The sequence below is a fragment of the Oncorhynchus mykiss genome, chromosome 19, assembly GCF_057628025.1.
Source record: "Oncorhynchus mykiss isolate SJ-2025 chromosome 19, ASM5762802v1, whole genome shotgun sequence".
Taxonomy (NCBI): domain Eukaryota; kingdom Metazoa; phylum Chordata; class Actinopteri; order Salmoniformes; family Salmonidae; genus Oncorhynchus; species Oncorhynchus mykiss.
This window is the reverse complement of record NC_143040.1, coordinates 35,012,395-35,040,254: the sequence shown is the minus strand read 5'-3', so window position 1 is coordinate 35,040,254 and position 27,860 is coordinate 35,012,395. Positions and strand designations below refer to the sequence as shown.

The 27,860-nt window shown below is 44.6% G+C and overlaps 1 protein-coding gene across 8 annotated transcripts in view; it reads left to right on the top strand.

Moving 5' to 3' along the window:
• foxn3 (forkhead box N3) overlaps window positions 1-27,860 on the top strand; it is a 113,067-nt gene that overhangs the window by 79,804 nt on the left and 5,403 nt on the right. For 2 of the 8 annotated variants that reach the window (XM_036954499.2, XM_036954500.2), the window contains exons 4-6: window positions 2,360-2,427; window positions 26,823-26,931; window positions 27,459-27,500. In XM_036954499.2, coding sequence (XP_036810394.1) covers window positions 2,360-2,427; window positions 26,823-26,931; window positions 27,459-27,500 — 219 coding nt within the window. The remainder of the gene's footprint in view (window positions 1-2,359; window positions 2,428-26,822; window positions 26,932-27,458; window positions 27,501-27,860) is intronic. The other 6 variants (XM_036954501.2, XM_090210816.1, XM_090210817.1 and 3 more) reach the window with 3 other exon arrangements.

The window sequence follows — 27,860 nt, the reverse complement described above, 5'->3', positions numbered from 1 at the left end:
TGAACCAGCTCAGCATACACTCAATTCGATGCCTACTAAAGAACAGATTTTGAAGAATATCAAATTACCCAGCAGCCATTTAGAAACAACAAAATTGATCCAATAATCGTTTCGTTTTTCATTCAAATTTTTCTGGTGGTTTAAATTGGCAAAATCTTGAAAAAGACAACACAGACACGTGTTTTGTTTTAGGTTTTACACCTTTTTCTGGAAAGAATTTGGTAAACCATGAACAGAATTTTTGTTTTAAATTAATCGCTAGGCGTCAGCCATCTCTTCACCGTGGTTCACCGCAACGTGTACTCAGCCAAACAGTGAGATCGCACATCAAGTAGCCGTTACCTGAGGTAAACCTTCAAGGTTCACGTGGGATTATCTCATTGCTAACAATTGCGAAGCTGGCATTTTGATGGAGAACAGTAGGCTGGGAATAGAACGTTTGGAAGGTGCTGGCAGGAGATGGCAGGGTGAGAAATGCCCTAAAATAAGGCCTGTTTTTTCGCGATTACTTCAAAACCATGCCAAACAGCTGGGACATACGGTAAATTTATGAAACCGAGCTCCATGGCGGATGCAATTAACTCGTTTTTATCAGAACATTTCAGTGACTGGCTCAGCTATTGCCGGACAAATCTATGCTAGCTTTCGTGCCCATAGTCAAACTTCAGAAACACTGCTCATTGAAGGACAATAATCTTTAGCTAGATGTAAAATGGGGTGACTAAGACTTCCTCACCAATAAAACATCAACATTATTGACATTTATTGTTCTAGCTTAGATTAATTCAGACATTTTTGAAGCAGAAATATTTTCAAATGTTGTGGCAGCACATTGTAGCCGGACTACTTCTGATCTATCCCATGATCCTTTGCGAGGTACGAGACAGATCAGTGCAGGTGGAATCAATGCACTAGCTGATGTAAGACTATGGGTAGAAGAACCCTTTTGAGTTCCACCAAAAAGGGTTCTCCTATGGGGACAGCCGAATAACCCCTTTTTCTAAGAGTGTAGTGGTGTTTAGTAGCTGGATGTCTCCAAACAAACACATGAATACCAATACAGGAAAAAGGAAGTTGACGATGTTGTTTCGTTGCCAGGCAACTGATATGCTAATGAGGCTGTTAGTCAGTCAGAAGACGTCTGTGTGTGTTTGCCTGTGTGTTTGTATGCGTGTGGCTCAGTGAGTGTGTGTTTGCCTATGTGTGTGTGTGTGTGCGCACATCTCAGCATTCAGTGTCTCAGCATTCCGACACAGCTATAATTGAAAGTATCCGTTCTCTGTATGAAGAGTGGAGATGTGATGGCCCTCTCCTCTCCACAGCTAAATTATCCCAAATTGTCAGGTCAGACCTAGCCATCTGTCATCGGCGTAGTGCCCTGCTTATCAGGAGATGGAGATGGAGAAACGGGTCGCTCTGTGCTTGATTAAGGTGCCTGTTGAACACGTTTTTTCTCTTCTCCTTTGCTCTCCATCGTTTAAACGAGACGAGTCTCTCTTTCTGAGGCAACTCATCAAGTGTGTGACTTAAGCTGGTGGCACACACACACACACACACACACACACACACAAACCATTTTGGGGCTATAATGCGCTGTGCCTCCCTGCTCCACTGTTTGTTCTACAGCTCAATTAGTTAATATGGAGTAAGCAGATTAGCATGGAGCATAGCAGTAGACGGCCTGGCTGTGGCTCTGCTATCTGCTGTGTTACAGGGTGTGTGTGTGTGTGTGTGTGTGTGTGTGTGTGTGTGTGTGTGTGCCTCCCTATCTATGTGAGAGGATGGAGGACTCAGATGGAGCTCAGTGGAAGATCAGACTACCATCTGATTAGATCTGGGATTGCTCTGTCTGGCCTGAGAGAGAGGTAGAGGGAGGGAGAGCCAAAGAGAGACAACGGGGAGAGAGGATTAAGAGAGAAAGGGGAGAGAGTGACAGACAAGACAAAGAGAGAAAAGTGATAAAGGGAGTAGGAGAGAGAGAGAGAGTTGTGTCCCGTCCTTATCCCCTCGACTGCAGAGATAAAAGGTATTAGGAGTCTGTTAACCCTTTGAACTCTTATCATACACACACATCGACCCCACACACACAACCTCTCAGAGCAAAGTGGTGTGTGTTAGCGTGCGTACGTGTGCGTGCGTGTTTCGATGACTGCTCATGTGGTTACAACTGAAAGACCGTGGTCTGTTTCTAGTGTGTAAGGCACTGGTTGAAACCACCTTGCTGTGTTTTGCATAGAGATTGAAGAAGGGCTGCTCCAGTGGAATATTCTACAGGGCTGTCATTTGAGCGAATTCAGTCCGAGGCTCTTCCTTACTCATGCTCTCCCTTTTTTCTCTCTCTCTCTCTTTTTTTCTGCAGCATGTCCAGTCCTCCTATATGGCCAGGGAGTCCCTTCTTCCGAAAAAATGGAGGGGTCCTCCTGCAAGGTACCGTCACATAGACTTTAATATCGTGCCTTCTCTTCTCACTCCCTCTCTCTCTCTCCCGTATCTCCTCCTCGCCCCCACGGTGCACGGTAGGATGGACTGAAACCCCCATCCTTCACTTTCTGATACACTTCAAAGCTGCCGAAGTGAAGTTGGTTCATTTGCATATGCTCTTTAGATATCATTAACCCAGTCTCTCTCTCTCTCTCTCTCTCTCTCTCTCTCGCTCTCGCTCTCTCTCTCTCTGTGTCGATCACCCCCCCCCCCCCCCCCCATGCAGGCACCTGGCTAGATCACCATAGCCTTAACTCACACTGTATAGATCCGGCATTGGTTCTGCTCTTATAAAAAGGAGCGTCTCTAAGTCTCGAGGTGGCTGCCTTTTTGTGTCTGCTCCCCTCCTCTTTCTCTCATTCAGACGTTATTTTTTTGGCAGGGGGGGGGTATATAGAGATTCTGCCAGCATCTCTTCAGCTGCTTCTTCCCCTCTCTTGTTTTTCCTGCTGTACTGTAATCCGATGGAATGTCTTCTTCTCCTTTCTTTCTCCTTCTCCCCCTGCGGCGCTGGGCATTGAGAAGGGGTTTGGTGTATAAGTCGCCATTGTTCCTTTGTCTCTTGACCAGTTGATCAGTATTCCAAGCTCCTGCTAATGTGATACTGCACATGGTAATGGTGATGCACAGAGAACAGACCTTAATGTGGCTATTGTGGAGCAACCGAAAAAAGAGAGGGAGGGAGATCCCTTTTCCCGAGGACAATGCTGCAGTTTAGGAAACAGGGGAAGGAGGAAGAGGAGTTTTGAAAGGAGGCATACAGCTTCTAACGTATTGCTTTATCCCGAAGAGGATAAATATATCTATCTTTCCAGGAGTGTTTGAGGAAGCAAAGGGAAAAAAGTGTTACAAAAAATGGGCAAATGATTCTACTGAAGTGGTCCATTGTTGCATTGAGTGTGTGGCTATTGTACAGTGATGTAGAATATCAGAAGAAAGGACACATCTGAAATTGGACCCCATTCCCTATAGGGCTCTGGCCAAAAGCAGTGCACTACATAGGGAACAGGGTGCCATTCTCGATGAACCCTGTTGTCTTTGTGTTGAACTTTATTGTCAGTTAACTGGACTCAATCCCCTAGTCGGTTAGGAAGACATGGAGATTCACCTTCTGAAAGTTGCCATGGTAATGGTTAGAGCTGGCCACCTAAAGTATTGTTGCCATGGCTGCGATACGTCGGTCTTCCCCAAGCTTTTGTGTCTGTGGGAGAGGGCGATGAGACTGTCAGGGTTTTTACTATGGGGAGTTTCATCTTCTGGATCAGACAATGAATTGAGGAGATGAGAACGTAAAGGTATATGGAAGATATAATTGCCTGTTTTGGGTCTTCCCGCTTTCTCCTTTTATTTTGGTCAATTGTATTCCTCTCTCTCAATTATTCTGCCCCTCATACTTCCTCTAATCCCTCTCCATCTATTTACCCCCCCCCTCTCTCTCTCTGCTCCCGCATCTCTCGGATTCTCTCGAATTTAAATGCGGAAGATACATTCAGTTGATACATTTAATTAAATAAGATTAGAAAAAGAAATGAACAACAACATGTTGATGATGGTTACGCTATGTATCGCTTGTAAGTGATGTACAATGTATATACTTCAGGGAACTAAAGGTCATTGGGATGTCCCTCCGGTTATGGAAATCACCCAGAATAATTCCCAGCTTTATGTCATTATCAAAAGCACAGAAGTTGGGAATTGATTGATCTTATTTGGGAGTATTTCTTACAGTAGAGGAGAAAGTGCATCTCTGTCTCTACCTCCCCTGTAGTGCAGTGACCACATAACGTTCCTCTTTGGGAAGCCATGTCTTTTTGCATGGCCCTTTTCGAAAGCCTACTGGTGGTCGCTGAGCCTGTGTTTGGTCAGGATCTGTCTCTGTTTTGTATCTCTGACAGAGTAGAGATATTCTGACAATTTGTATTCTCTTTTGAGGGCCAAACAGCAGTTTAGTTTATTCTTTGTTTTTGTTAAGGAGTTTTTAATTTCTGTAACAATTTGATTGATTTCTTTGTGTGTTTTGGGTAATAGGGTTGTTTTAGTGTTTTTAATAGCTGACATAGGGGACTCTTCTCAGGGTTCCTCTGTTGGGTTTCTAGTGCTTTGAATAGTAAGGATTTTGGGGCTTCATTTCAAATGGTGCCAAAATGTTTATATTTACAATTAAAGGGAATCTTCAGAGTCCAGCTCTGCATACATTATTTGGTATTTAAAAATATATATATATTTAGGATAATTCTTCAGAATTCTGTATGTTGATTTTCCTTTGAGTTTTTAGCCCAATGCTTATGATCGTAATTACAGATTGGACTCCAAATCTCGCTTCCTTTTAGTGAAATTGGTCAAATTACACTGTTGACTATTTTGTACCATATTTGGAGAGGAATATTTATTTTTGAGAATTGACTTTTTAAGGAGTAAAATGCTTTACAGGCTTTTTATTTGAGTGGATTCACTGCCAGACCAAAACCTACCAGAAGCACATATTTTTAGTCCTAGGTAGTTGTACCATTGGGCATGTTGAGCCATGGTATTTCCAAATTTGATCGAGTGTCTGCTGCTTTGATTCCTGGCATTTTTCTGGAAAATCACAACTTTGGATTTCCGAAACTTTTTGTGTGTTTTGTCCAATTTTTTTATAGTATTTTACATTTTTAGTCCCAGCCCCCGTCCCCGCAGGAGGCCTTTTGGTAGGCCATCATTGTAAATAAGAATTTGTTCTTAACGGACTTGCCTAGTTAAATAAAGGTAAAAAAGGGAGAAATTATGCTTTATTCACAAATAATGTTAAGTTGTTCCTGTAGTTGCTCTGTTGGTGACAGTAGGCCAAGGTCATCTGCGTAGAGCAGGAATCGGACTTCATCTTTGAGGGTGAGTCCATGGGCTGCAGATGTAGACGTTGAACAGAGTTGGACTTAAACTGCACCCTTGTCTCACCCCTCGCCCTTATGCAAAAAACTGTTATTTTATTGTTCAGTTTAATACTGCTTGTGTCGTTAGAGTAAATAGATTTAATGATGTCATATACTTTACCCCCTCTCTCTCTCAACCCCGCACCTCTCTGATTCAGAGGGGTTGGGTTAAATTCGGAAGACACATTTTGGTTGAATGCATTCAGTTTTGCAGCTGACTAGGTATGCCCTTTCCTCTCTCTCTCTCTCCCCCCTCGTCTCAGTTAGAGATAGCAGGACTATTACAGACAGAGGTACCAAAAGTACCCCGCCCCTGCAAGTTACTGGATGTTCATAGAACACTCCTTAGATATGTGGAGACCTACTCTACTGTGTCCCTCGCCTGTCTCCCAGCTGACAGATCGACACACCACTGATACTGGCAGTTAGAGGGAGGAGTGTTTAGTATCAACTCTGCTGCTGTGGAGCCTGGTATTACCTGGAGCGTGAGGGAGGGAGGGAGGGATGGAGGGATGGATGGATGAAGGGGAAGGGGGAGGGGGGTAGTGTGTGTGGGAGGAACATCTGTTGAGAGCAGCGACCGAAACACGATCTGAACTGCTAGCTAACACATACACTCACACAGATAAGTAGAAAGGTGTGCTTCCAGTGTGTGCGTGTGTGATTGTGTATGAATGTGTGTCTCGCAGCCCCTTGCGCAGGCCTTGAGAGAGTTGTTGAGAGGCTGGAGATTTCCTCTGGAGCAGCTGAAGGAGAGGCAGACAAACTAGAGCTATATTATTGAGCCACTAGTACCATGACACACACACACACACACAAACTCAGGTACCCCCCCCCACACACACACACTCCTCCCTCAGCTGTGTGATCCAGCTCCGTTCTGAAGCCTCTCACACCTGTCCCAGTCTCATGCACAGGTCACTATTGATTTATGGATTTAGGAGCTTCCCCTGACACCCTGCCAAAAGCCCTCCAAATACACCCTCTCTTTCTTCTCCTCCCTCCCTCTGTCTCTCTCTCTCTCTCTCCACTCCTCTCCTCTCTACTGCTCTTCTTGTTGAGTTGTGCCTCTTCAGTTCAAAGTTCTGTGGTGAGGCGTGTCTAGCTTAGGAATGGCTCAGAGAGCTGGAGTCTAGCGCTATACCCATCACTTTCAAACTGAAGAGAGGGGATAGAGGGATAGAGGGAGGACAGGAGAGGGGATAGAGGGAGGACAGGAGAGGGGATAGAGGGAGGACAGGAGAGGGGATATAGGGAGGACAGGATAGGGGATAGAGGGAGGACAGGAGAGGGGATAGAGGGAGGACAGGAGAGGGGATAGAGGGAGGAGAGATAATATAGAGGAGGGAGGACAGGAGAGGGGATAGAGGGAGGTGAGGAGAGGGGATAGCGGGAGGGAGGAGAGAGAATAGAGAGGAGAGGAGATATAAGGAGGCGAGAGACTATAGAGCAGAGAGAAGGCATAGCGGGAGTAGAGAGAATATAGAGCAGAGAGAAGGGATAGCGGGAGGAGAGAGAATATAGAGCAGAGAGGAGAAGGGATTGGGGTCCAGTAATCCAGACTAGTAATATGACAGCTGTGATACCTAATAGTACAGATTTTATAGTACTAACTAAAATTGTATAGTCCCATCATCATTGAACTGTATTATTCCCTGTAGTACTCCTGGGTATGATGTCATGCATGCCTCTAAGTGTGTGTGTGTGTGTGTGTGTGTGTGTGTGTGTGCATGCGCGCGTAACACAAGAAGGGTTTCCAGCTGACCATTGATTGACATTGTTTGTGCGCGTGCGCGTGACGTCATAGCTGTATGTCATGTGACCACATTACAATTTTTGTTCACGAGTGTCCAATTTCTATTGGTGCGTGTGTGTGTGTGAGCCAGCGCCTCTAAGCCCCTGAACCTACATCCCATTTAGGTGGTCTTCTGTATGTTTTTGCATCTATTGAATGATGCAGGACCAGTTAGAGCAGAAGGCGACAGAGCAGGACGTATGGCGCAGTGTGTGTCGGTGTGTGTCGGTGTGTCGCGTGCCTCTGCTGTCTCACAAGTTAGGAGTGAGTCAGAGGAAAAGTCTTTGAAGTATTCCGCCCACCACTCTGCTCTCAGCAATGAATACATACAATGGACGGACACACACACACACACACACACACACACGCACACATATTTCAGCTCTGAGCAATGGCAGAATAAGCCGGGGGATATTTAACTTGCTGATATCGGAGAGAAAAGAATGAAGAGAGAGCGAGGGAAGAGAGGAGTACGGGAGTACCGATGAATAGTTGGAGGAATGGCAGTGGACTGAAGACACAGAATATCACAGTGGAACCACTTTCCGCACTGCACCCTCTCCGATGGGGACACAGACGATGTGGTGAACCCATTTCCATACCACACCCCTCTCCATAGCTCCCTCTGCATGAAACTCACCGCTACCGTTATGGAGGAACGTAGACCGTTGTCGTCTGTTTCAAGACATTCTGGCAGAACCCGTTTTCTCATCACACTTCAATGTTTTGTTGTTGTTGTTTTCTTATGCAGACAGTTGGACAAGTGTAGAGGAGAGAGTGTTTAAGGTGCTTGCTGGTGTAGTTCTAAATAGATGTCATATTTTATACGTAAAGCTTTGTTAAAGGTCTGTGTAATATGTGGAATACCGACGTGTCACACGGGAATGCCGTCTGTCCCTAAACAGAGTAAACAGAGAGCGCGATCATAAAGAGATATCTTTATATTTTTGAAACCTTTATGATTGCAATGTTTACTGTTCATTTTCAATCGTTTTATTTTTGTTGCTGTTGTTGTTGTTGTTTTTGGTTCCTTCTTGTCGGTGTATTTAACTTGCTTTGGCTTGCTTTTCCCATGCCAATGAAGCCCCTTTCCCCATGCCAATAAAGCCCCTTTTCCCATGCCAATAAAGCCCCTTTTTCCATGCCAATAAAGCCCCTTTTTCCCATGCCAATAAAGCCCCTTTTCCCATGCCAATAAAGCCCCTTTTCCCATGCCAATAAAGCCCCCTTTCCCATGCCAATAAAGCCCCTTTTCCCATGCCAATAAAGCCCCTTTTCCCATGCCAATAAAGCCCCCTTTCCCATGCCAATAAAGCCCCTTTTTCCCATGCCAATAAAGCCCCTTTTTCCATGCCAATAAAGCCCCATTTTTTCCCATGCCAATAAAGCCCCTTTTCCCATGCCAATAAAGCCCCCTTTCCCATGCCAATAAAGCCCCTTTTCCCATGCCAATAAAGCCCCTTTTCCCATGCCAATAAAGCCCCTTTTTTCCCATGCCAATAAAGCCCCTTTTCCCATGCCAATAAAGCCCCTTTTCCCATGCCAATAAAGCCCCCTTTCCCATGCCAATAAAGCCCCTTTTTCCCATGCCAATAAAGCCCCTTTTCCCATGCCAATAAAGCCCCTTTGACACTTGCCTCCTCTTCCGTTTCTCTCTCCGTCGTCCTTCTTTTCCTCCTCTCCCCTTAACTTCTAAGAGTTAGTCACTCGTTCTTCTCTTCGTTCTTCTTCCACAATTAGATATTCAGGAGATGACGGAGGAGGGGGGGGGGGGGGGGGGAGTGAAAGAGAGACAGAGAGAACAGAGTTTGTAGAAGTGTGTGTGTGTGTGTGTAACACTTTTTACTCATTATTCTCCCAGGCAACCAGTGTGTGCTCTGAACGGGGGAACGCCTCCTCTCCTCCCTCCTTTTCCCCTCTCATATTCTCATCCTCCTCTCACTCACTCACTCCTTTTATCTCCTCTTTGTTCCACGAGAGTTGTGTCAAAGTCTATGGGACTGAAGACACCCCCCCCCAATACCTTGTCTTGTTGTTCTGCTCCTTGCTCTCCTCCTATCATTATCTCCTATCTCCTAGTGTGAATGGATTAGGTGGTGTAGTGTATCCGGTCCAGTTTTAGCAGATCTGATTGTCTAGAAGTGGCCGTTGTCACGTTAGCTACGCACACACACACACACCACTCTGTTATGTCAGAATACCCTGGGGGTAAAAGGAAGTGCGAGAGAGGCTGTGGTCACAGCGATCAGTTGGTTACATCATCTCTCCTGTCTCTCTCTCTGTGGGTGGTGCTGTCAGGTAGCGTATTTCCTGCTTCAAAGCATCTCACTCCCTCTTCCTTTTCTCTCATCCTTTTCCCTCTTTTTACCTTCGGAGTGTCACAGTGACTCAGAGGTGTGTGTTTCCACTAACAGCCTTGACCATGTCTCCTGGGTCTGTCTGTCTGTCTGGGGGATGAAAAGGTGTCCTCACGTCTAGGGGAAATGACACGGCACCGGCAACCCATGTGACAGATCCAGCTGATGGGAGGGAAAGGGGTTGACTGGTTGTCTGGTGTCCTCACACTTGTACACCCAGTCAGCATGTCCACAATGAGTACAATTCCACCGCTGCCACCAATGAACCACTGAAAGGCTCTCTGATGCTGCAGGATCTTTATGTAAAGTGGGATGTCATCACACTCGTCTGATGTACTGGGCTTTCCTGTTTCAGACTATGAAATTCTATGCAGTCCTTGGTTCATTTCGAAGTGTGGGGAGGTCTACATTCTGGTTTTAGTTGACTTCAGTCCATGTTCTGCCCACAGCTGGCCTGGATTCTGTTATTGGTCACTCCCACTTAGAACACCAGTCTGTTATTGGTCACTCCCACTTAGAACAGCAGTCTGCTATTGGTCACTCCCACTTAGAACACCAGTCTGCTATTCTTCACTGCTACTTGTGTTCTATATTCAGATCTATGGAGGAACATCTGCTATCTTTATTGATCGTTTTTCCTCTCTCTCTCTTTCTCTCGTTCGTTATCGGGGTGATTTATTATGTGGGTGTAGCGTCTGCTTTTATGACTGAACAGATATGATCCGTAGCTGTTGTGTCTCTTTCTGTTTCTGTCATCAAGTGTGAATTGATGAGAGGGCTGAGTGTTGCATCATCTCGTTGAGTCTGTGATCTGAGTGAACAGATATGGGTTGTGCCTGGTAAATGTGGAGCTCATTTCCTGGGTGTCATAGTTAGGCCTGTCACATGCATGATCATATGAAGTTTGTGGGTGCTTTGACTTGTGGTGATGATGATGATGCCTCTTTCCCTATCCCCCCCCCCCCCCCCCTCCTGCTCTCCCTCTCCTTCCCTCTCTCTTCCTATTTCTTACCCAGTTACTTCTATAAATAGGTTTTGAAGTCAGGGGCTGTGCATTGTAACACTACACTGCCTTCCTTTACACAGAGGGAGAGAGCGGGAGAGAGAGCGGGAGAGAGAGCGGGAGAGAGAGAGAGAGAGAGAGAGAAAAAGGGGGGGTGGAGGGTAAAGTGGAACGCAAAGCAGCGTTGAAAGATATATAGAGTAAGAATGACTTTGCTTATAGTCACCACTCGACTGGTTTCAATTATGGGCTGTAAACATTGATTATGTCTCCCTCTCTATTTCCCCCTATCCTTCTTTCTCTCTTTCTTCCCTACTCCCTCTCTGCATGTCTGTCTCCTCATTTTCTCCTCTCTCGCTCTCGATCTCGCTCTCACTCTCTCTCTCTCTGGTATTTCCTGTTCTTGGTCATGTGGTGTGTGTGATCCACCCGGGCTCTGAAGTGAAGTATGTGAAATGTGATCGGTTGCCTTGGCGACAGCAATGCCCCAGCCAGAGAGAGTGGCAGGAAGGAAGCAGCAACCCACAGGAAAAATCACTACAGTACATACTACAGTATACTACAATGCACACAAACACTACATTATGTACTATAGTATATACTACAGTTTTATTTGACTACAGTATTTATAGTATAGTTAACTGTATTCTACACTATACACTAAAGTCCAAGTCTGCAAAAACACTAGATACTGTAGTGAAATAAAATGAGTGTTTTTGCAGACTTTACTGTAGTATTTTTGCTGACATTTCTGTAATATTTCCTATGGTGTTTTTGTTTTATTATTCTCCTTCAGGAAAACTACTGGATAAATACTGAAAGAACACATTTTCCATAACCTGTAAGTAGATTGGTCTGGGTTCTGAAGGGATAGTTCACAGCTTCTGCTCTTTTTCTATAACCTGTAGGGAACAAAATATATGGTCTATACTTGGCATGTAGGTTTCTCACTTATGGGTGGCACAAATTTGGATTATGGGGGAGGGGAATGGGCTGGATATATGTAAATTCAATGCTGTAGTATTTACTATAGTTAAAAAAGTGTTGTGTTTTTGCGGACTATAGTGTTTTTGCGGACTTTACTGTAGTGTTCACCACAGTATTTTAAATACTGTAGTATTTGCTATAATATTCCACAGTATGCTACATAAAGCCTTCTATAATAAGTACTACACATGATTGAGTGATACTACAGTGTGTATTATAGTATTCTACAGTATACTACAGTTTACTTTAGAATGCTATGTAAGTACTGTGGTATTCTATAGTAAACTGTCATATTTGTTCATATGGGAAGCCACACAGACATTTCTTTAGAGGAGGGGGAGAGAAAAAGATGGAGAGAGAGGGAGATAAAAGGGAAACAATGAAATCATTGAAGGATTCTGCCCTTTTTTAAGAACCCTTGAATAATTCAGCCACTCTACTTGAAGTAAAACTCCTTGTTTAGAACCTCTCCTCTTTCTAAAAAGGACTTTCTTATTTCTGACAGCTTGTTTCCCAGACCTCTGCTCCTCCATTTCTGTTACACAAGCCTGACAGCTCCCTGTGTGTCTGTTGCTTTGCACGACAGAGGTTGTGGACTCAGAACAGGCCAGGGGCCCAAGTGGAAAGGAACATCACATTTCTGCTTTAAATGGATAGTGCAGCTTAAAATCTGAGTTGATCAGTTACCTCAAGATCCTGTCCATATTCTGTATACTGTCGACAGAGTCCTAGGAATTCATCTCGGGAGATTTGTACAGCAAGATGCCACATTTGAGTGAGTGAGTGAGTGAGTGACTGAGTGAGAGAGAGAGAGAGACTCATGTGTGAAATATATGTTAACATTGCCAAAGCACGTGAAGTAGATAATAAACAACAAAAATGAACAGTAAACATTACCCTCAAATGTCATATTATGGCTATGTACAGTGTTGTAGCGATGTGCAAATAGTTAAAGTACAAAAGGGAAAATAAATCAACATAAATATGGGTTGCATTTACAATGGTGTTTGTTCTTCACTTGTTGCCCTTTTCTCATGGCACAAGGTCACAAATCACGCTGCTGTGAGGGCACACTGTGGTATTTCACCCACTAGACATGGGAGTTTATCAAAATTGGGTTTGTTTTCGGTTTGTGGATCTGTGTAATCTGAGGGAAATATGTGTCTCTAATATGGTCTTACATTTGGCAGGAGGTTAGGAAGTGCAACTAGTTTCCAACACATTTTGTGGGCAGTGTGCACATAGCCTGTCTTCTCTTGAGAGCCAGGTCTGCCTACGGCGTCCTTTCTCAATAGCAAGGCTATGCTCACTGAGTCTGTACATTAGTCAAAGCTTTCCTTAAGTTTAGGTCAGTCACAGTCGTCAGGTATTCTGCCACTTTGTACTCTCTGTTTAGGGCCAAATAGCATTCTAGTTTGCTCATTTTTTTTTGTTAATTCTTTCCAGTGTGTCAAGTAATTATCTTTTTGTTTTCTCATGATTTGGTTGGGTCTAATTGTGTTGCTGTCCAGCTTGCTTAGGGGACTCTTCTCCAGGTTCATCTCTCTGTAGGTGATGGCTTTGTTATGGAAGGTTTGGTAATCGCTTCATTTTAGGTTGTTGTAGAATTGAATGTCTCTTTTCTGGATTTTGATCATTAGCGGGTATCGGCCTAATTCTGCTCTGCATGCATTATTTGGTGTTTTACGTTGTACACAGGATATTTTTGCAGAATTCTGCATGCAGTCTCAAATTGGTGTTTGTCCCATTTTGCGAATTCTTGGTTAGTGAGCAGATCCCAGACCTCACAACCATAAAGGGCAATGGGTTCTATAACTGATTCAAGTATTTTTTGCCAGATCCTAATTGGTATGTTGAATTTGATGTTCCTTTTGATAGCATAGAAGGCCTTTCTTGCCTTGTCTCTCAGCTCGTTCGCAGCTTTGTGGAAGTTACCTGTGGCGCTGATGTTTAGGCCGAGGTACAGTGCCTTGCGAAAGTATTCGGCCACCTTGAACTTTGCGACCTTTTGCCACATTTCCGGCTTCAAACATAAAGATATAAAACTGTATTTTTTTGTGAAGAATCAACAACAAGTGGGACACAATCATGAAGTGGAACAACATTTATTGGATATTTCAAACTTTTTTAACAAATCAAAAACTGAAAAATTGGGCGTGCAAAATTATTCAGCCCCTTTACTTTCAGTGCAGCAAACTCTCTCCAGAAGTTCAGTGAGGATCTCTGAATGATCCAATGTTGACCTAAATGACTAATGAAGATCAATACAATCCACCTGTGTGTAATCAAGTCTCCGTATAAATGCACCTGCACTGTGATAGTCTCAGAGGTCCGTTAAAAGCGCAGAGAGCATCATGAAGAACAAGGAACACACCAGGCAGGTCCGAGATACTGTTGTGAAGAAGTTTAAAGCCGGATTTGGATACAAAAAGATTTCCCAAGCTTTAAACATCCCAAGGAGCACTGTGCAAGCGATAATATTGAAATGGAAGGAGTATCGGACCTCTGCAAATCTACCAAGACCTGGCCGTCCCTCTAAACGTTCAGCTCATACAAGGAGAAGACTGATCAGAGATGCAGCCAAGAGGCCCATGATCACTCTGGATGAACTGCAGAGATCTACAGCTGAGGTGGGAGACTCTGTCCATAGAACAACAATCAGTCGTATTTTGCACAAATCTGGCCTTTATGGAAGAGTGGCAAGAAGAAAGCCATTTCTTAAAGATATCCATAAAAAGTGTTGTTTAAAGTTTGCCACAAGCCACCTGGGAGAGATACAAAACATGTGGAAGAAGGTGCTCTGGTCAGATTAAATCAAAATTGAACTTTTTGGCAACAATGCAAAACGTTATGTTTGGCGTAAAAGCAACACAGCTGAACACACCATCCCCACTGTCAAACATGATGGTGGCAGCATCATGGTTTGGGCCTGCTTTTCTTCAGCAGGGACAGGGAAGATGGTTAAAATTGATGGGACGATGGATGGAGCCAAATACAGGACCATTCTGGAAGAAAACCTGATGGAGTCTGCAAAAGACCTGAGACTGGGATGGAGATTTGTCTTCCAACAAGACAATGATCCAAAACATAAAGCAAAATCTACAATGGAATGGTTCAAAAATAAACATATCCAGGTGTTAGAATGGCCAAGTCAAAGTCCAGACCTGAATCCAATCGAGAATCTGTGGAAAGAACTGAAAACTGCTGTTCACAAATGCTCTCCATCCAACCTCACTGAGCTCCAGCTGTTTTGCAAGGAGGAATGGGAAAAAATGTCAGTCTCTCGATGTGCAAAACTGATAGAGACATACCCCAAGCGACTTACAGCTCTAATCGCAGCAAAAGGTGGCGCTACACAGTATTAACTTAAGGGGGCTGAATAATTTTGCACGGACAATTTTTCAGTTTTTGATTTGTTAAAAAAGTTAGAAATATCCAATAAATGTCGTTCCACTTCATGATTGTGTCCCACTTGTTGTTGATTCTTCACAAAAAATACAGTTTTATATCTTTATGTTTGAAGCCTGAAATGTGGCAAAAGGTCGTAAAGTTCAAGGGGGCCGAATACTTTCGCAAGGCACTGTATGTATCGTTTTTTGTGTGCTCTAGGGCAATGGTGAATAGATGGAATTTGTATTTGTGGTCCTGGCAACTGGACCTTTTTTTGTAACACCATTATTTTGGTCTTACTGAGATTTACTGTCAGGGCCCAGGTCTGACAGAATCTGTGCAGAAGATCTAGGTGCTGCTGTAGGCCCTCCTTGGTTGGGGACAGAATAACCAGATCATCAGCAAACAGTAGACATTTGACTTCAGATTCTAGTAGGGTGAGGCTGGGTGCTGCAGACTGTTTTAGTGCCCTCGCCAATTCCTTGATATATATGTTGAAGAGGGTGGGGCTTAAGCTGCATCCCTGTCTCACCCCACGGCCCTGTGGAATAAATGTGTGTTTTTTGCCAAATTTAACCGCACACTTCCATGTTTGTGTACATGGATTTTATAATGTTGTAGATTTTTCGCCCTAACACCACTTTCCATCAATTTGCATAGCAGACCCTTATGCCAAATTTAGTAAAATTATTTTGGGAAATCAACAAAGCATGAAGACTTTGCCTTGATTTGGATTGTTTGTTTATCAATTAGGGTGTGCAGGGCGAATACTTGGTAATTTGGTAAAAAGCCAATTTGACATTTGCTCAGTACATTGTTTTCACTGAGGAAATGAACGAGTTTGCTGTTAATGATAATGCAGAGGATTTTCCCAAGATTGCTGTTGACGCATATCACACGGTAGTTATTGGGGTCAAATTTGTCTCTACTTTTGTGGATTAGGGTGATCAGTCCTTGCTTCCAAATATAGGGGAAGATAACAGAGCTAAGGATGATGTTAAAGAGTTTAAGTATAGCCAATTGGAATTTGTTGTCTCTATGTTTTATCATTTGATCATGTATATGTTTTTTGCTGTTTGTTCTTTGTTTTGCCAAAAAGATTGGATAAGATTGGAGAAGTGGTTTACCCATACATACAGTGCCTTGCGAAAGTATTCGGCCCCCTTGAACTTTGCAACCTTTTGCCACATTTCAGTCGCTTTAAGTCGCTTGGGGTATGTCTCTATCAGTTTTGCACATCGAGAGACTGACATTTTTTTCCCATTCCTCCTTGCAAAACAGCTCGAGCTCAGTGAGGTTGGATGGAGAGCATTTGTGAACAGCAGTTTTCAGTTCTTTCCACAGATTCTCGATTGGATTCAGGTCTGGACTTTGACTTGGCCATTCTAACACCTGGATATGTTTATTATTGAACCATTCCATTGTAGATTTTGCTTTATGTTTTGGATCATTGTCTTGTTGGAAGACAAATCTCCGTCCCAGTCTCAGGTCTTTTGCAGACTCCATCAGGTTTTCTTCCAGAATGGTCCTGTATTTGGCTCCATCCATCTTCCCATCAATTTTAACCATCTTCCCTGTCCCTGCTGAAGAAAAGCAGGCCCAAACCATGATGCTGCCACCACCATGTTTGACAGTGGGTATTGTGTGTTCAGGGTGATGAGCTGTGTTGCTTTTACGCCAAACATAACGTTTTGCATTGTTGCCAAAAAGTTCAATTTTGGTTTCATCTGACCAGAGCACCTTCTTCCACATGTTTGGTGTGTCTCCCAGGTGGCTTGTGGCAAACTTTAAATGACACTTTTTATGGATATCTTTAAGAAATGGCTTTCTTCTTGCCACTCTTCCATAAAGGCCAGATTTGTGCAATATACGACTGATTGTTGTCCTATGGACAGAGTCTCCCACCTCAGCTGTAGATCTCTGCAGTTCATCCAGAGTGATCATGGGCCTCTTGGCTGCATCTCTGATCAGTCTTCTCCTTGTATGAGCTGAAAGTTTAGAGGGACGGCCAGGTCTTGGTAGATTTGCAGTGGTCTGATACTCCTTCCATTTCAATATTATTGCTTGCACAGTGCTCCTTGGGATGTTTAAAGCTTGGGAAATCTTTTTGTATCCAAATCCGGCTTTAAACTTCTTCACAACAGTATCTCGGACCTGCCTGGTGTGTTCCTTGTTCTTCATGATGCTCTCTGCGCTTTTAACGGACCTCTGAGACTATCACAGTGCAGGTGCATTTATACGGAGACTTGATTACACACAGGTGGATTGTATTTATCATCATTAGTCATTTAGGTCAACATTGGATCATTCAGAGATCCTCACTGAACTTCTGGAGAGAGTTTGCTGCACTGAAAGTAAAGGGGCTGAATAATTTTGCACGCCCAATTTTTCAGTTTTTTATTTGTTAAAAAAGTTTGAAATATCCAATAAATGTCGTTCCACTTCATGATTGTGTCCCACTTGTTGTTGATTCTTCACAAAAAATACAGTTTTATATTTTTATGTTTGAAGCCGGAAATGTGGCAAAAGGTCGCAAAGTTCAAGGGGGGCGAATACTTTTGCAAGGCACTGTATGTCTCTATCTCTCTCTCTCTCAATTCAAAGGGCTTTACTGGCATGGGAAATACATGTTTTGTCTGTGTTTCTGTCTGTGTCTCTATCTATCTCTCTCTGTGTGTGTGTGTGTGTGTGTGTGTGTGTGTGTGTGTGTGTGTGTCAGTGACTGTAGTAGTTCTGAGTGACTGTGTGTGTGTTTATTCTGTTGAATACGTGTGGTGTTCCTGAATGTAGCTCTTAGAAGGCTGCCTGTGTGGAGAGCTGTTGGTGTGCCTTTAATGTGAAGTGTTGCTAATTTTATTCTCTTGAACACAGCGCTAAAAGGCAGCTTCAGTCAGATGTCGCCTTGTTAGCTGGAAGCTGGGTTGTAACACTTAGTGAATAATAGAACAACTCAAACAGTTTATCATCACTTGGGGGGGGGGGGGGGGGGGGGGGGGGGAGAAGAAAGAGAAATTGGAGAGAGAGGAGAGGTGTCTGCACCTCAAGTCAGTCTGGATGGAGTATTTGGGATGCTTCTGTAATCAGGAGGGGGAAGGGAGGAGGGGAGAGGAGGGAGAGGAGAGAAGAGAGCAGAGCAGAGCAGAGGAGAGCCAGGTCATGTGTATCAACCACAACGTCCTCTACAACCTCTTCACTCTGACCCCAAACACCCTGATTCCTGACCACAATGTCTCTGAGCACACTGTGTTTGACCGTATAATTTGTGAACACACACACACACACACACACACACACACACACACACACACACACACACACAAACACTGGGACTATACACATCCCTGCTCTGACCCAGGAGAAGCCATTCCATTAGTGATAAACACACTCTGTTACCTGGCAACAACATGGATGGCCTATTTTGAACGCTTCAAGATCTACATGTCTGAATCTGTCTGCTGCTCCCACAAATATATTCTCCTTTTTCCTGGATGAGAGGTGTGTGTGTGAGTGTGTGTGTGTGCGTGTGTGTGCGTGTGTGTGCGTGTGTGTGTGCGTGCGTGCGCGTGCGTGTGCGTGCGTGCCTAAATGGCTACAATGGCTTTGGTATAGAAAGATTGCAGGTTCGAGTCCCACTTTGACCGTGCCCCAAATTCACCATGTGTTGGTTAGGAAAAATAGAAGCCTTACCTAAAGTAAGGATCAGGGGAATTGGAGAAGGAATGATACATTTAGTCAAACCTCCAATGAATTAAAGACTATTCTGTTAATTTTGTATTTGTGATGTTCACTCGGTAACCATTAAAGAATCATCATGTTTCTCCTCGTAATCGGCCCGAGCAGTGAAATGCGATATTAAAGCTGTTTGTTTGTTTGTTTGTGTGTGTGTGTGTGTGTGTGTGTGTGTGTGTGTGTGTGTGTGTGTGTGTGTGTGTGTGGGTGTGTGTGTTTGTGTGTGTGTGTGTGCTCCAGAGAGTCGCTGTGTTCTTCAAGGAAGTGCTTTTGTGTGATGTACTAAGATGAAATAACTTAACAGGCTTCCAGACAACATCTTTCTTTATTCATGTCTATTCTTTTTGAGTTTGCATCCAAATATTACACTTTACATATATCACAGAAGACCGAAATATAAGAAAACCGGTTGACATGGAAACCCCAGGGCGCAGTGGTCTAAGGCAGTGCCACTAGAGATTCTGGGTTCGAGTCCAGGCTCTGTCGCATGCCGGCCGCGACTGGGAGACCCATGGGCCGGTGCACAATTGGCTCAGCGCCATCCTGGTTACGGGAGGGTTTGGATGTCCTTGTCCCATCGCGCACCAGCGACTCCAGTGGCACGGGCTGGCATGGTCGCCAGGTGTACGGTGTTACCTCTGACACATTGGTGCGGCTGGCTTCTGGGTTTAGTGGGCATTGTGTCTTGAAGCAGTGCGGGCTTGGCTGGGTTGTGTTTCAGAGGACAGAGGCTCTTGGCCTTCGCCTTTCCTGAGTCCGTACGGGAGTTGCAGTGAAATTGAGGTAAAACAAACAAAAAAAAGTTTATTAATTGTGAAAAATATTAATAACATTCCACCCATGAGGCCTCTAGAGGGAGATTTGGTCATTTGACTGCAGGAAATGGTTCTAATGGTTAATGTGTCTGACTATGCATTCTGTGCACGTGAGCGTTTGTTTGCTTTACCTAGGAAGCCAATTCTCTTCCTATGAAAGTGCCTGACTGCCTGTCTGCTCTGTCTGTGTTTGCCACTGCTTGTCTTTGTGAGTAAAAAAAAAAATCGTCCTCCCTTGATGTAAAGACCAACTGGAGCGTAGCATAGACCACAGTTTACAAAGTCCTCCAGCCCTCTATCTCTCCCTCCACCCCTCCGTCCCTCTCTCTGTATTTACTCTCTCACTCCATCCAGGTTATTGTGTTGACACAAAGACCCACAGCACTCCCCTGCCTGGACCAGCTCCTCTCCTTTTCCCTCTCCTTGTCTCTCTCTCCTCCATACCAATAGACATTCTAAAGGACAGAGACAGGGCTTTTCAATACAAGGCCAGTCAGCAGTTTGTTTCTATGAATAATCTGCGATTTCTGGGTGTAAGGCACTAGGCAAGTCTGTATTGACTGCATTGTGTTAGGTACTAGGGAAGGTGCCTCCTCTACTGCCTACCCTAAAGGTCTGTGAAAGAGTGTGGGACGCTGCCGGACTCTGTTGTTGTACTGGTCGTTGTCGGGGTATTCTTGACGTGAATGAGGCCCAGGTCCTCACGATGACGGTCTATAGGTCAGTGCATTGACATTACTGTACCCAGACAACAGTCAAATGTACAATTATGAATATACCGTTCCTCTCTCCTGTAACTCTTCCCCTTCATCTCCATTATTTTCTTGTAAATAGAATGTGTTCACTTGGTCAAAATAGGAATACAAAGGTTAGATAAAATAGAGAATTCCCGTGCTGGTGGAAGCTCCAGTCTTGTATAGAGAGAGGATGGACGCGAAAGCTGAAGGTCAATGTATGTTACATTGAAGTCTATGGTGTGAACTGAGGGTTGTCGGGTGTAACCACAGTAACCAGTCATATAAAGCATCTCCCACCATACCCAATAGCACTGAAGGTGAAATTACCCTCCATCACAGATCGAGGCTCAGATTACCCTATAATCAGGCTCTCCCCCTAGTGGTAAGAGTCCGTAACATATGTTAGTCAGTCAGTTAGACCTGTCAGGATTGTCCAGTCTATCAGCTCTATTTCTACACTCCTCTGTCTGTCATGGAGGGGAAGCATCAAGTGCGCTGCATTGATCGTGAGGTCAAAGTTCAGAGCAGTATTCCATTCCAGTGAGTGTGTATGGATCTGATTAGGAGCTGTCTGCCAATGTCCCTGGGTCTCAGATTGGCCTTTGACATCTGGCCTCGCTGAGAGCTTCAGTGTTTACCCACATAAGGAAATCCATCCACCATCAGAATGGAAGTAGAGAGCCGACTGCAGGCATAACACAAAGTCTGTCTCCCAAATCGCAACCGATTCCCTATTTGGCACATTACTTTTGACAAGGGCCCATGGATCTTTGGTCAAAAGTAGTGCACTATATAGGGAATAGGGTGCCAGTTGGGACACAGAGAGAGATGATTAGAGATGGAGTGAGAAATTGAGATGGGTTGAACGAGAGTGCTGGATGTAGGAGATGTAGAAACAGATTGAGTTGTTGAGAGGTTAAGTTCTAGAAGCCTAGACAATGTATGCACACAGACACTCAGTAATACCCATAACACAGGTCTGATACTCTTTGAAACTCTACGACTTGATACTACTCTCTACCATTCGATTTGACGCTCCAGTCATTCTTGTATCCGGGCTTAGATGCTCTCGGGCTTAGATACTTTCTCTATAAAGGTCTTTGGCCCATCAGTGTATGAATGGACTGCCCCATTGTGTAACATGGACCCAGCTACAATGGAACTACAAAGGAGATCTCCCACTAGCCTTTCACCCTGCTAGCCCAACCACACTAATGCCCTTCCCTCTCCGCGTCTCTCTGTCACTTCACATCCTATCACTACGATAGATGGGCAGTGTGTGTGTGCGTGTGTGTGTGTGTTGAGGCGTGGGGTCAGGGTACCCCCTGTCTGAGGGCACCCCTTGTGCCCCTCTCTTGGTGGGAGATGGTGGGAGATAAAAGAGAAAAGAGGGCATTTTCAACCCAGCCTTCTTCTGGTTGGTTAGCTAGCTTAGCAACGGTCACTATAGCAACCGTAGTTGTATACGGTTGTCTTGGCAGTTCGGGGAGAGGGGGTTGCCAAGACAACAATTCTGACTTGCTTGCTTAATGGGCAGGAAGGTGAGCATAATTCTAAACTGATAATATTTCCCCCCCCCCCCCTCTTTTCTTCCCCCTCTCTCGCGCTTTAATTGTGTTTCTCTCTCTCGACAGTCTGCCATCGGCTTTAGATTAGTTCATCCCTCCATCTTTCTTTTTCCCCATTGCGGGGAGGTTGTGTCTCACGTACGCTGTCGTGTCGCTGGCCAACCGTCCGTCAGAGACTGGCAGGTGTGCCTGTCAATGCCCTAGCTGTCCCCAATTTCGCCGTCTGCCTCGTCATCACTGTGCCCTCTCTATTGTACTCAAATTATCATTCAAAACAAAAGATAATAATCCAAAGATTCTAATCTCATCTAATCCATAAAGTGTCTGGTTCATAGAGGAATACCCGCAGAGATCTGGATCTGTTGACCAACATGGCTCTTAAATGTAACGTGTTACGACAGAGGTGAATGGATGTCCAAATACCCAGACATTGAGGACTGTGATTTGCTGAGACACGATTGACCCGACCCGGTCATGATGGTTTAACTGTCAATTGAACCCCCTCCTTTCATCTTTCAATAGCATTCTGTCGGGCTCTGTGTGTGCATGTGTGTTTTGAGGAGTCTTGACAGGGGTCTTACTCAGGTCTATCTAATTGAAGCAGTGTGTGAGGGAATGTGCTACTTAGCCACTCTCTGATCATGTTCAGCTGTCCTTCCGTTCACTCTCTCTTTTAGTTTGTTGTCCAGTCATATCTTTCCACTGGGTTGACTATGTGGTTATTGGAATGTGCCTGGGAAAGAAAGAAACGCACTGTCCCACATCCTTCTTCTCTCTGTTTACAATCTGTCTCTCTCTTTATCCCGCCTCTCTCTCTCTCTCTCTCTCTCTCCATGGTGTTCTGTGTGTTTACAAGCCGTCTCTGACCAAACTTAATAAAGCCTTCTATAGATGGAGGGAGGGCCTGGGCCAAGGAGAATCGAGTGTGCATGTTTCCCTGTACCTTTCACTCTGAGCTACAGTACAATGTGTAGTAGAGTTGTCCTCCTTTGGATGGTCTCTTTTATTTAGAAACTATCGATGGTAGGTAGATACAGGGGTGTCGATGTAGTTGGGAGAAAGTCAGAAAATGTCTTGGGTGGGATTCGATCTCATGTCGCTGCTGGCCAATATGTGTTGGGTAGACTGCAGCACTACAGCTCTGCCAAGCTGCTGCACGGTCATGGTCATGCTGCACGGTCATGGTCATGCTGCACGGTCATGGTATAGCATTGTCTGGGCCTGGATTGTCTGGATCTCTGAGTTGGCTGCTTTGCAGTGAATCATTTTCCTTCCTCCCTCTCTTTTCTATCATCCATATCCCTCCTTCCCTCTGTTGATGATGACATTTTGTTTCTTTTCGTTCACATGATCGGCAATCTGCTTGGTTTATTTGTCATTTGGAGTTTCTACGTGTGAACTGTGTCATAAAATAAGAGTACTTTTTTAATCCAACAGAGGGGACATTTGTATTGCACCAGCCAATACATACATTACCAATAAATACACCACAAGAAATCACAACAAGGACACACAGACACTAAAAGCAGCATCATCATCTAAAAAAAATGGCTACCCCAGGAAATCTTAAGTCTTACATACAGCCGGGAAGAACTATTGGATATAAGAGCGACATCAACGTACCAACATTACGACCAGGAATACGACTTTCCCGAAGCGGATCCTCTGTTTGAACCACCACCCAGGACAATGGATCTCAGAAGCCGACTCAAAACAACGGCGCTGCAGAAGGAGTGGCCTCCTGGTCAGGCTCCGTAGACGTGCACATTGCCCACCGCTCCTGAGTATACTACTCGCCAATGTCCAGTCTCTTGACAACAAGGTAGATGAATTTCGAGCAAGGGTTGCCTTCCAGAGAGACATCAGAGATTGTAACATTCTCTGTTTCACGGAAACATGGCTCTCTTTGGATATGTTGTCGGGATCGGTCCAGCCACCGGGCTTCTCCATGCATTGCGTTGACAGAGATAAACACCTCTCTGGGAAGAGGAAGGGCGGGTGTGTATGCTTTATGATTAACGACTCATGGAGTAATCATAACAGCATACAGGAACTCAAGTCCTTCTGCTCACCCGACCTAGAATTCCTTGTTATCGTTACAGCTATGTACATTCCCTCTCAAGCAGACACCACGGCGGCCCTTGAGGAACTCCACTGGACTCTGGAAACTGGAAACCATATATCCCTACGCTGCATTTATTGTAGCTGGGGATTTTATCAAAGCATATTTGATAACAAGGCTACCTAAACCTAAAAATGCTGTTCATTGACTACAGCTCAGCATCCAACACCATAGTACACTCCAAGCTCATCATCAAGCTGGAGGCCCTGGGTCTTAACCTTGCCCTGTGCAATTGGGTCCTGGACTTTCTGACGGGCCGTCCCCAGGTGGTGAAGGTAGGAAACAACATCATCACTTCACTGACCCTCAACACTGGGGCCCCACAAGGGTGTGTGGTCAGACCCTCCTGTACTCCCTTTTCACCCATGACTGCGTGGCCATGCATGCCTCCAACTCAATCATCAAGTTTGCAGACGACACAACAGTAGTGGGCTTGATTACCAACAACGACGAGACAGCCTACAGATAGGAGGTGAGGCGACTCGGAGTGTGGTGTCAGGAAAACAACCTCTCACTCAACGTCAACAAAACAAAGGAGATGATTGTGGACTTCAGGAAACAGCAGAGGGGGCAACCCCCTATCCACATCAAAGGGACAGCAGTGGAGAAGGTGGAAAGTTTTAAATTCCACTGCGTACACATCACAGACAAACTGAAATGGTCCACCCACACAGACAGTGTGGTGAAGAAGGAGCAACAGCGCCTCAGGAGGTTGAAGAAATTTGGCTTGTCACCCAAAATTCTAACATACTTTTACAGATGCACAATTGAGAGCATCCTGTTGGGCTGTATCACAGCCTGGTACGGCAACTGCACCGACCTCAACCAGAAGGCTCTCCATGACCTCCATGACACCTACAACACCCGATGTCATAGGAAGGCCAAAAAGATCATCAAAGACAACAACCACCCGAGCCAATGCCTGTTCACACCTCTACCATCCAGAAGGTGAGGTCAGTACAGGTGCATTAAAGCTGGGACTGAGAGACTGAAAAACCGCTTCCATCTCAAGGCCATCATCAGACTGCTAATCAGCAATCACTAACTCAGAGAGGCTGCTGCCTACACTGAGACCCAATCACTGGCCACTTTAATAAATGGAACAATGACACTTTAAATAATTCCACTTCAATAATGTTTACATGTCTTACATAACTCATACCCTATGTATATACTGTATTTTATACAATCTATTACACCTTGCCTATGCTGCTCGGGCCATTCCTCATCCATATATTTATATGTACATATTCTCATTCACCCCTTTAGATTTGTGTGTATTAGGTAGTTGTCGGGGAATTGTTAGATTACTTGTTAGATATTACTGCACTGTCGGAAACTAGAAGCACAAGCTTTTCGCTACACTCGTGTTAACATCTGCTAGCCATGTGTATGTTACCAATAACATTTGATTTGATTTTAAAAAACGAAGTGTTCGTGTTTAAAAGCCTCATAGCACATGGTAAAAAGGATCTGCATAAACGTTCTGTTTTGGATCTGGGTAAAATAAATCTGTCTGCCATCGCACTGCGATGTTCCGGGCTGATACTGTGGAGGGGTTGGCTAGTGTTGGCCTCTATACTCCCGAGGTCCGCTTATCCAGGACAGGGTCTAGTTTGTCCTGGTGGGTGCCGATGGGAGATCCAGCCTTCTTGTTGATTTAGTTTAGCCTGTTTGCATCCACCTCAGTGATGTTACCCGTTGGAGCATTTTTTCAGCAGACATCAAAGGATCTGAGCTTCCTTAAAAGGAGTAGCTTTTGTTGAGCCTTTTTTTTAAAACCACAGAGGTGTTCTCCTTCCACTGCAGCTTATCGTCAATCACCACCCCCAGGTATTTGGTACATGACGTCTTTAACCAGCTCATACGTACGCTGCATTTGGAAAGTATTCAGACCCCTTGACTTTTTCTGCATCTTGTTACGTTACAGCCTTAATCTAAAATGTATTAAATAGTTTTTTCCCACTCATCAATCTACACACAATACCCCATAATGACAAAGCAAAAACAGGTTTTTAGAATTTTTTGCAAAAATATAAAAAATAAAAAACTGAAATATTATATTTACTTAAGTATTCACACACTTTACTCAGTACTTTGTTGAAGCACCTTTGGCAGTGATTACAGCCTCAAGTATTCTTGGGTATGACACTACAAGCTTGGCACACCTGTATTTGGGGACTTTTTCCCCTTCCTCTTTGCAGATCCTCTCGAGCTCTGTCAGGTTGGATGCACAACTATTTTCAGGTCGCTCCAGAGATGTTCGATTGAGTTAAATTCCGGGCTCTGGCTAGGCCACTCAAGGACATTCAGAGCCTTGTCCTGAAGCCACTCCTGCGTTATCTTGGCTGTGTGCCCCAGTCTGAGGTCCTGAGCGCTCTCTGGAGCAGGTTTTCATCAAGAATCTCTCTGTACTTTGCTCCATTCATCTTTCCCCTTAATCCTGACTACTCTCACAGTCTCTGCCGATGAAAAACATCCCCACGGCATGATGATGCCACCACCATGCTTCACCGTAGGGATGGTGCCAGGTTTCCTCCAGACGTGACGCTTGGCATTCAGGCCAAAGAGTTCAATCTTGGTTTCTTCAGACCAGAGAATCTTTAGGTGCCTTTTGGCAAACTCCAAGCGGGCTGTCATGTGCCTGTTACTAAGGAGTGGCTTCCGTCTGGCCACTCTACCATTAAGGCCCGATCGGTGGAGCGCTGCAGAGATGGTTGTCCTTTATTTATTTGTCTAAAAACCTGTTTTCGCTTCATCATTATAGGGTATTGTGTGTAGATTTTAGAATAAGGCTGTAACATAACAAAATGTGAAAAAAGTCAAGGGGTCTGAATACTTTCCGAATGCACTGCATGTGTTTATGTGTGTGTGTGTGTGTGTGTGTGTTACTGACCCTCTCTCTCCTCTCTCTCCCCTGTATCTTTAGTCCCTCAGGGAGTGATCCGGAACGGAGCCAGGATGATGAGTCAGGGACTTTACCCAGGAATACGACCACTGCCCATCAACCCCTTAGAGAGCAGGACAGCCGCAGTCAGGTTGGTATACCTGCCATAGAGAGAGACACACATATATGCACACACACTCACACAGGTCTGTTCACACAGTCACACACACAGACACACACAGTCATGCAAGGGATGGTGTGGAAGCGTTAGGGACAGACATTTAGGAGGGGTGAAAGCTGCATGTTCAGACAGGACACACACATGCTCGTATGCTATTATACACTCTCACACACGGAATGTTCTGGCCTGAGGCAGTGACAGCCTCACGTGGAAACACAGTGATTCCAGCTGAGCTCTGTCTCGCTCGGTGTTATAGATCAAACTGTATTCTGGGATAAGTGGTAGGTAGGGACACAACTGACAGCTGCACACAAACGATAACATTATAGCTCAGCATTTCGCTACACCCGCAATAGCATCTGTTAAATATGTGTATGTGACCGATACAATTTGATTTGAAAAACTGTAGTTTGACGTCGTATAAACACACAGAGAGGCAGAATCCACACATAAAACAGGTGCCTTTCACCCATCCGTTCTTTGTGTCTCTCACGCAGGCACACAGACGAACACACTCAGTCAGAGCAGAGAGAGAGAGGGTGAGTGAGTGACTGACTGACATGAATAATAGGTAGGATTTGTCTTAGACTGCTGTGCTCCTCCTATAATTCATGAGGTTTAAATGCACAGTGCAGCCAGGATGGATGGAGACACTCCGAGCTGGGCTTTTAACGACATGCACACTTGCCAGAGTTAGTTGGGAAGCTGCATGACATGATGCAGAGTGACGGGGGGAACATCTTTGACTTAACTTAGCTGGTTGGGCTGTAATAGCTATAGGAGGATGGAAAAGCTTCAAGGGATCGTTCACTTTTGTTGAAGTTTTAGTTCATTTACAACATACCTATTCCTTTTATAGGAAAGAACGGAATTGCCTAAATAAAAAATAGTGTGATAAC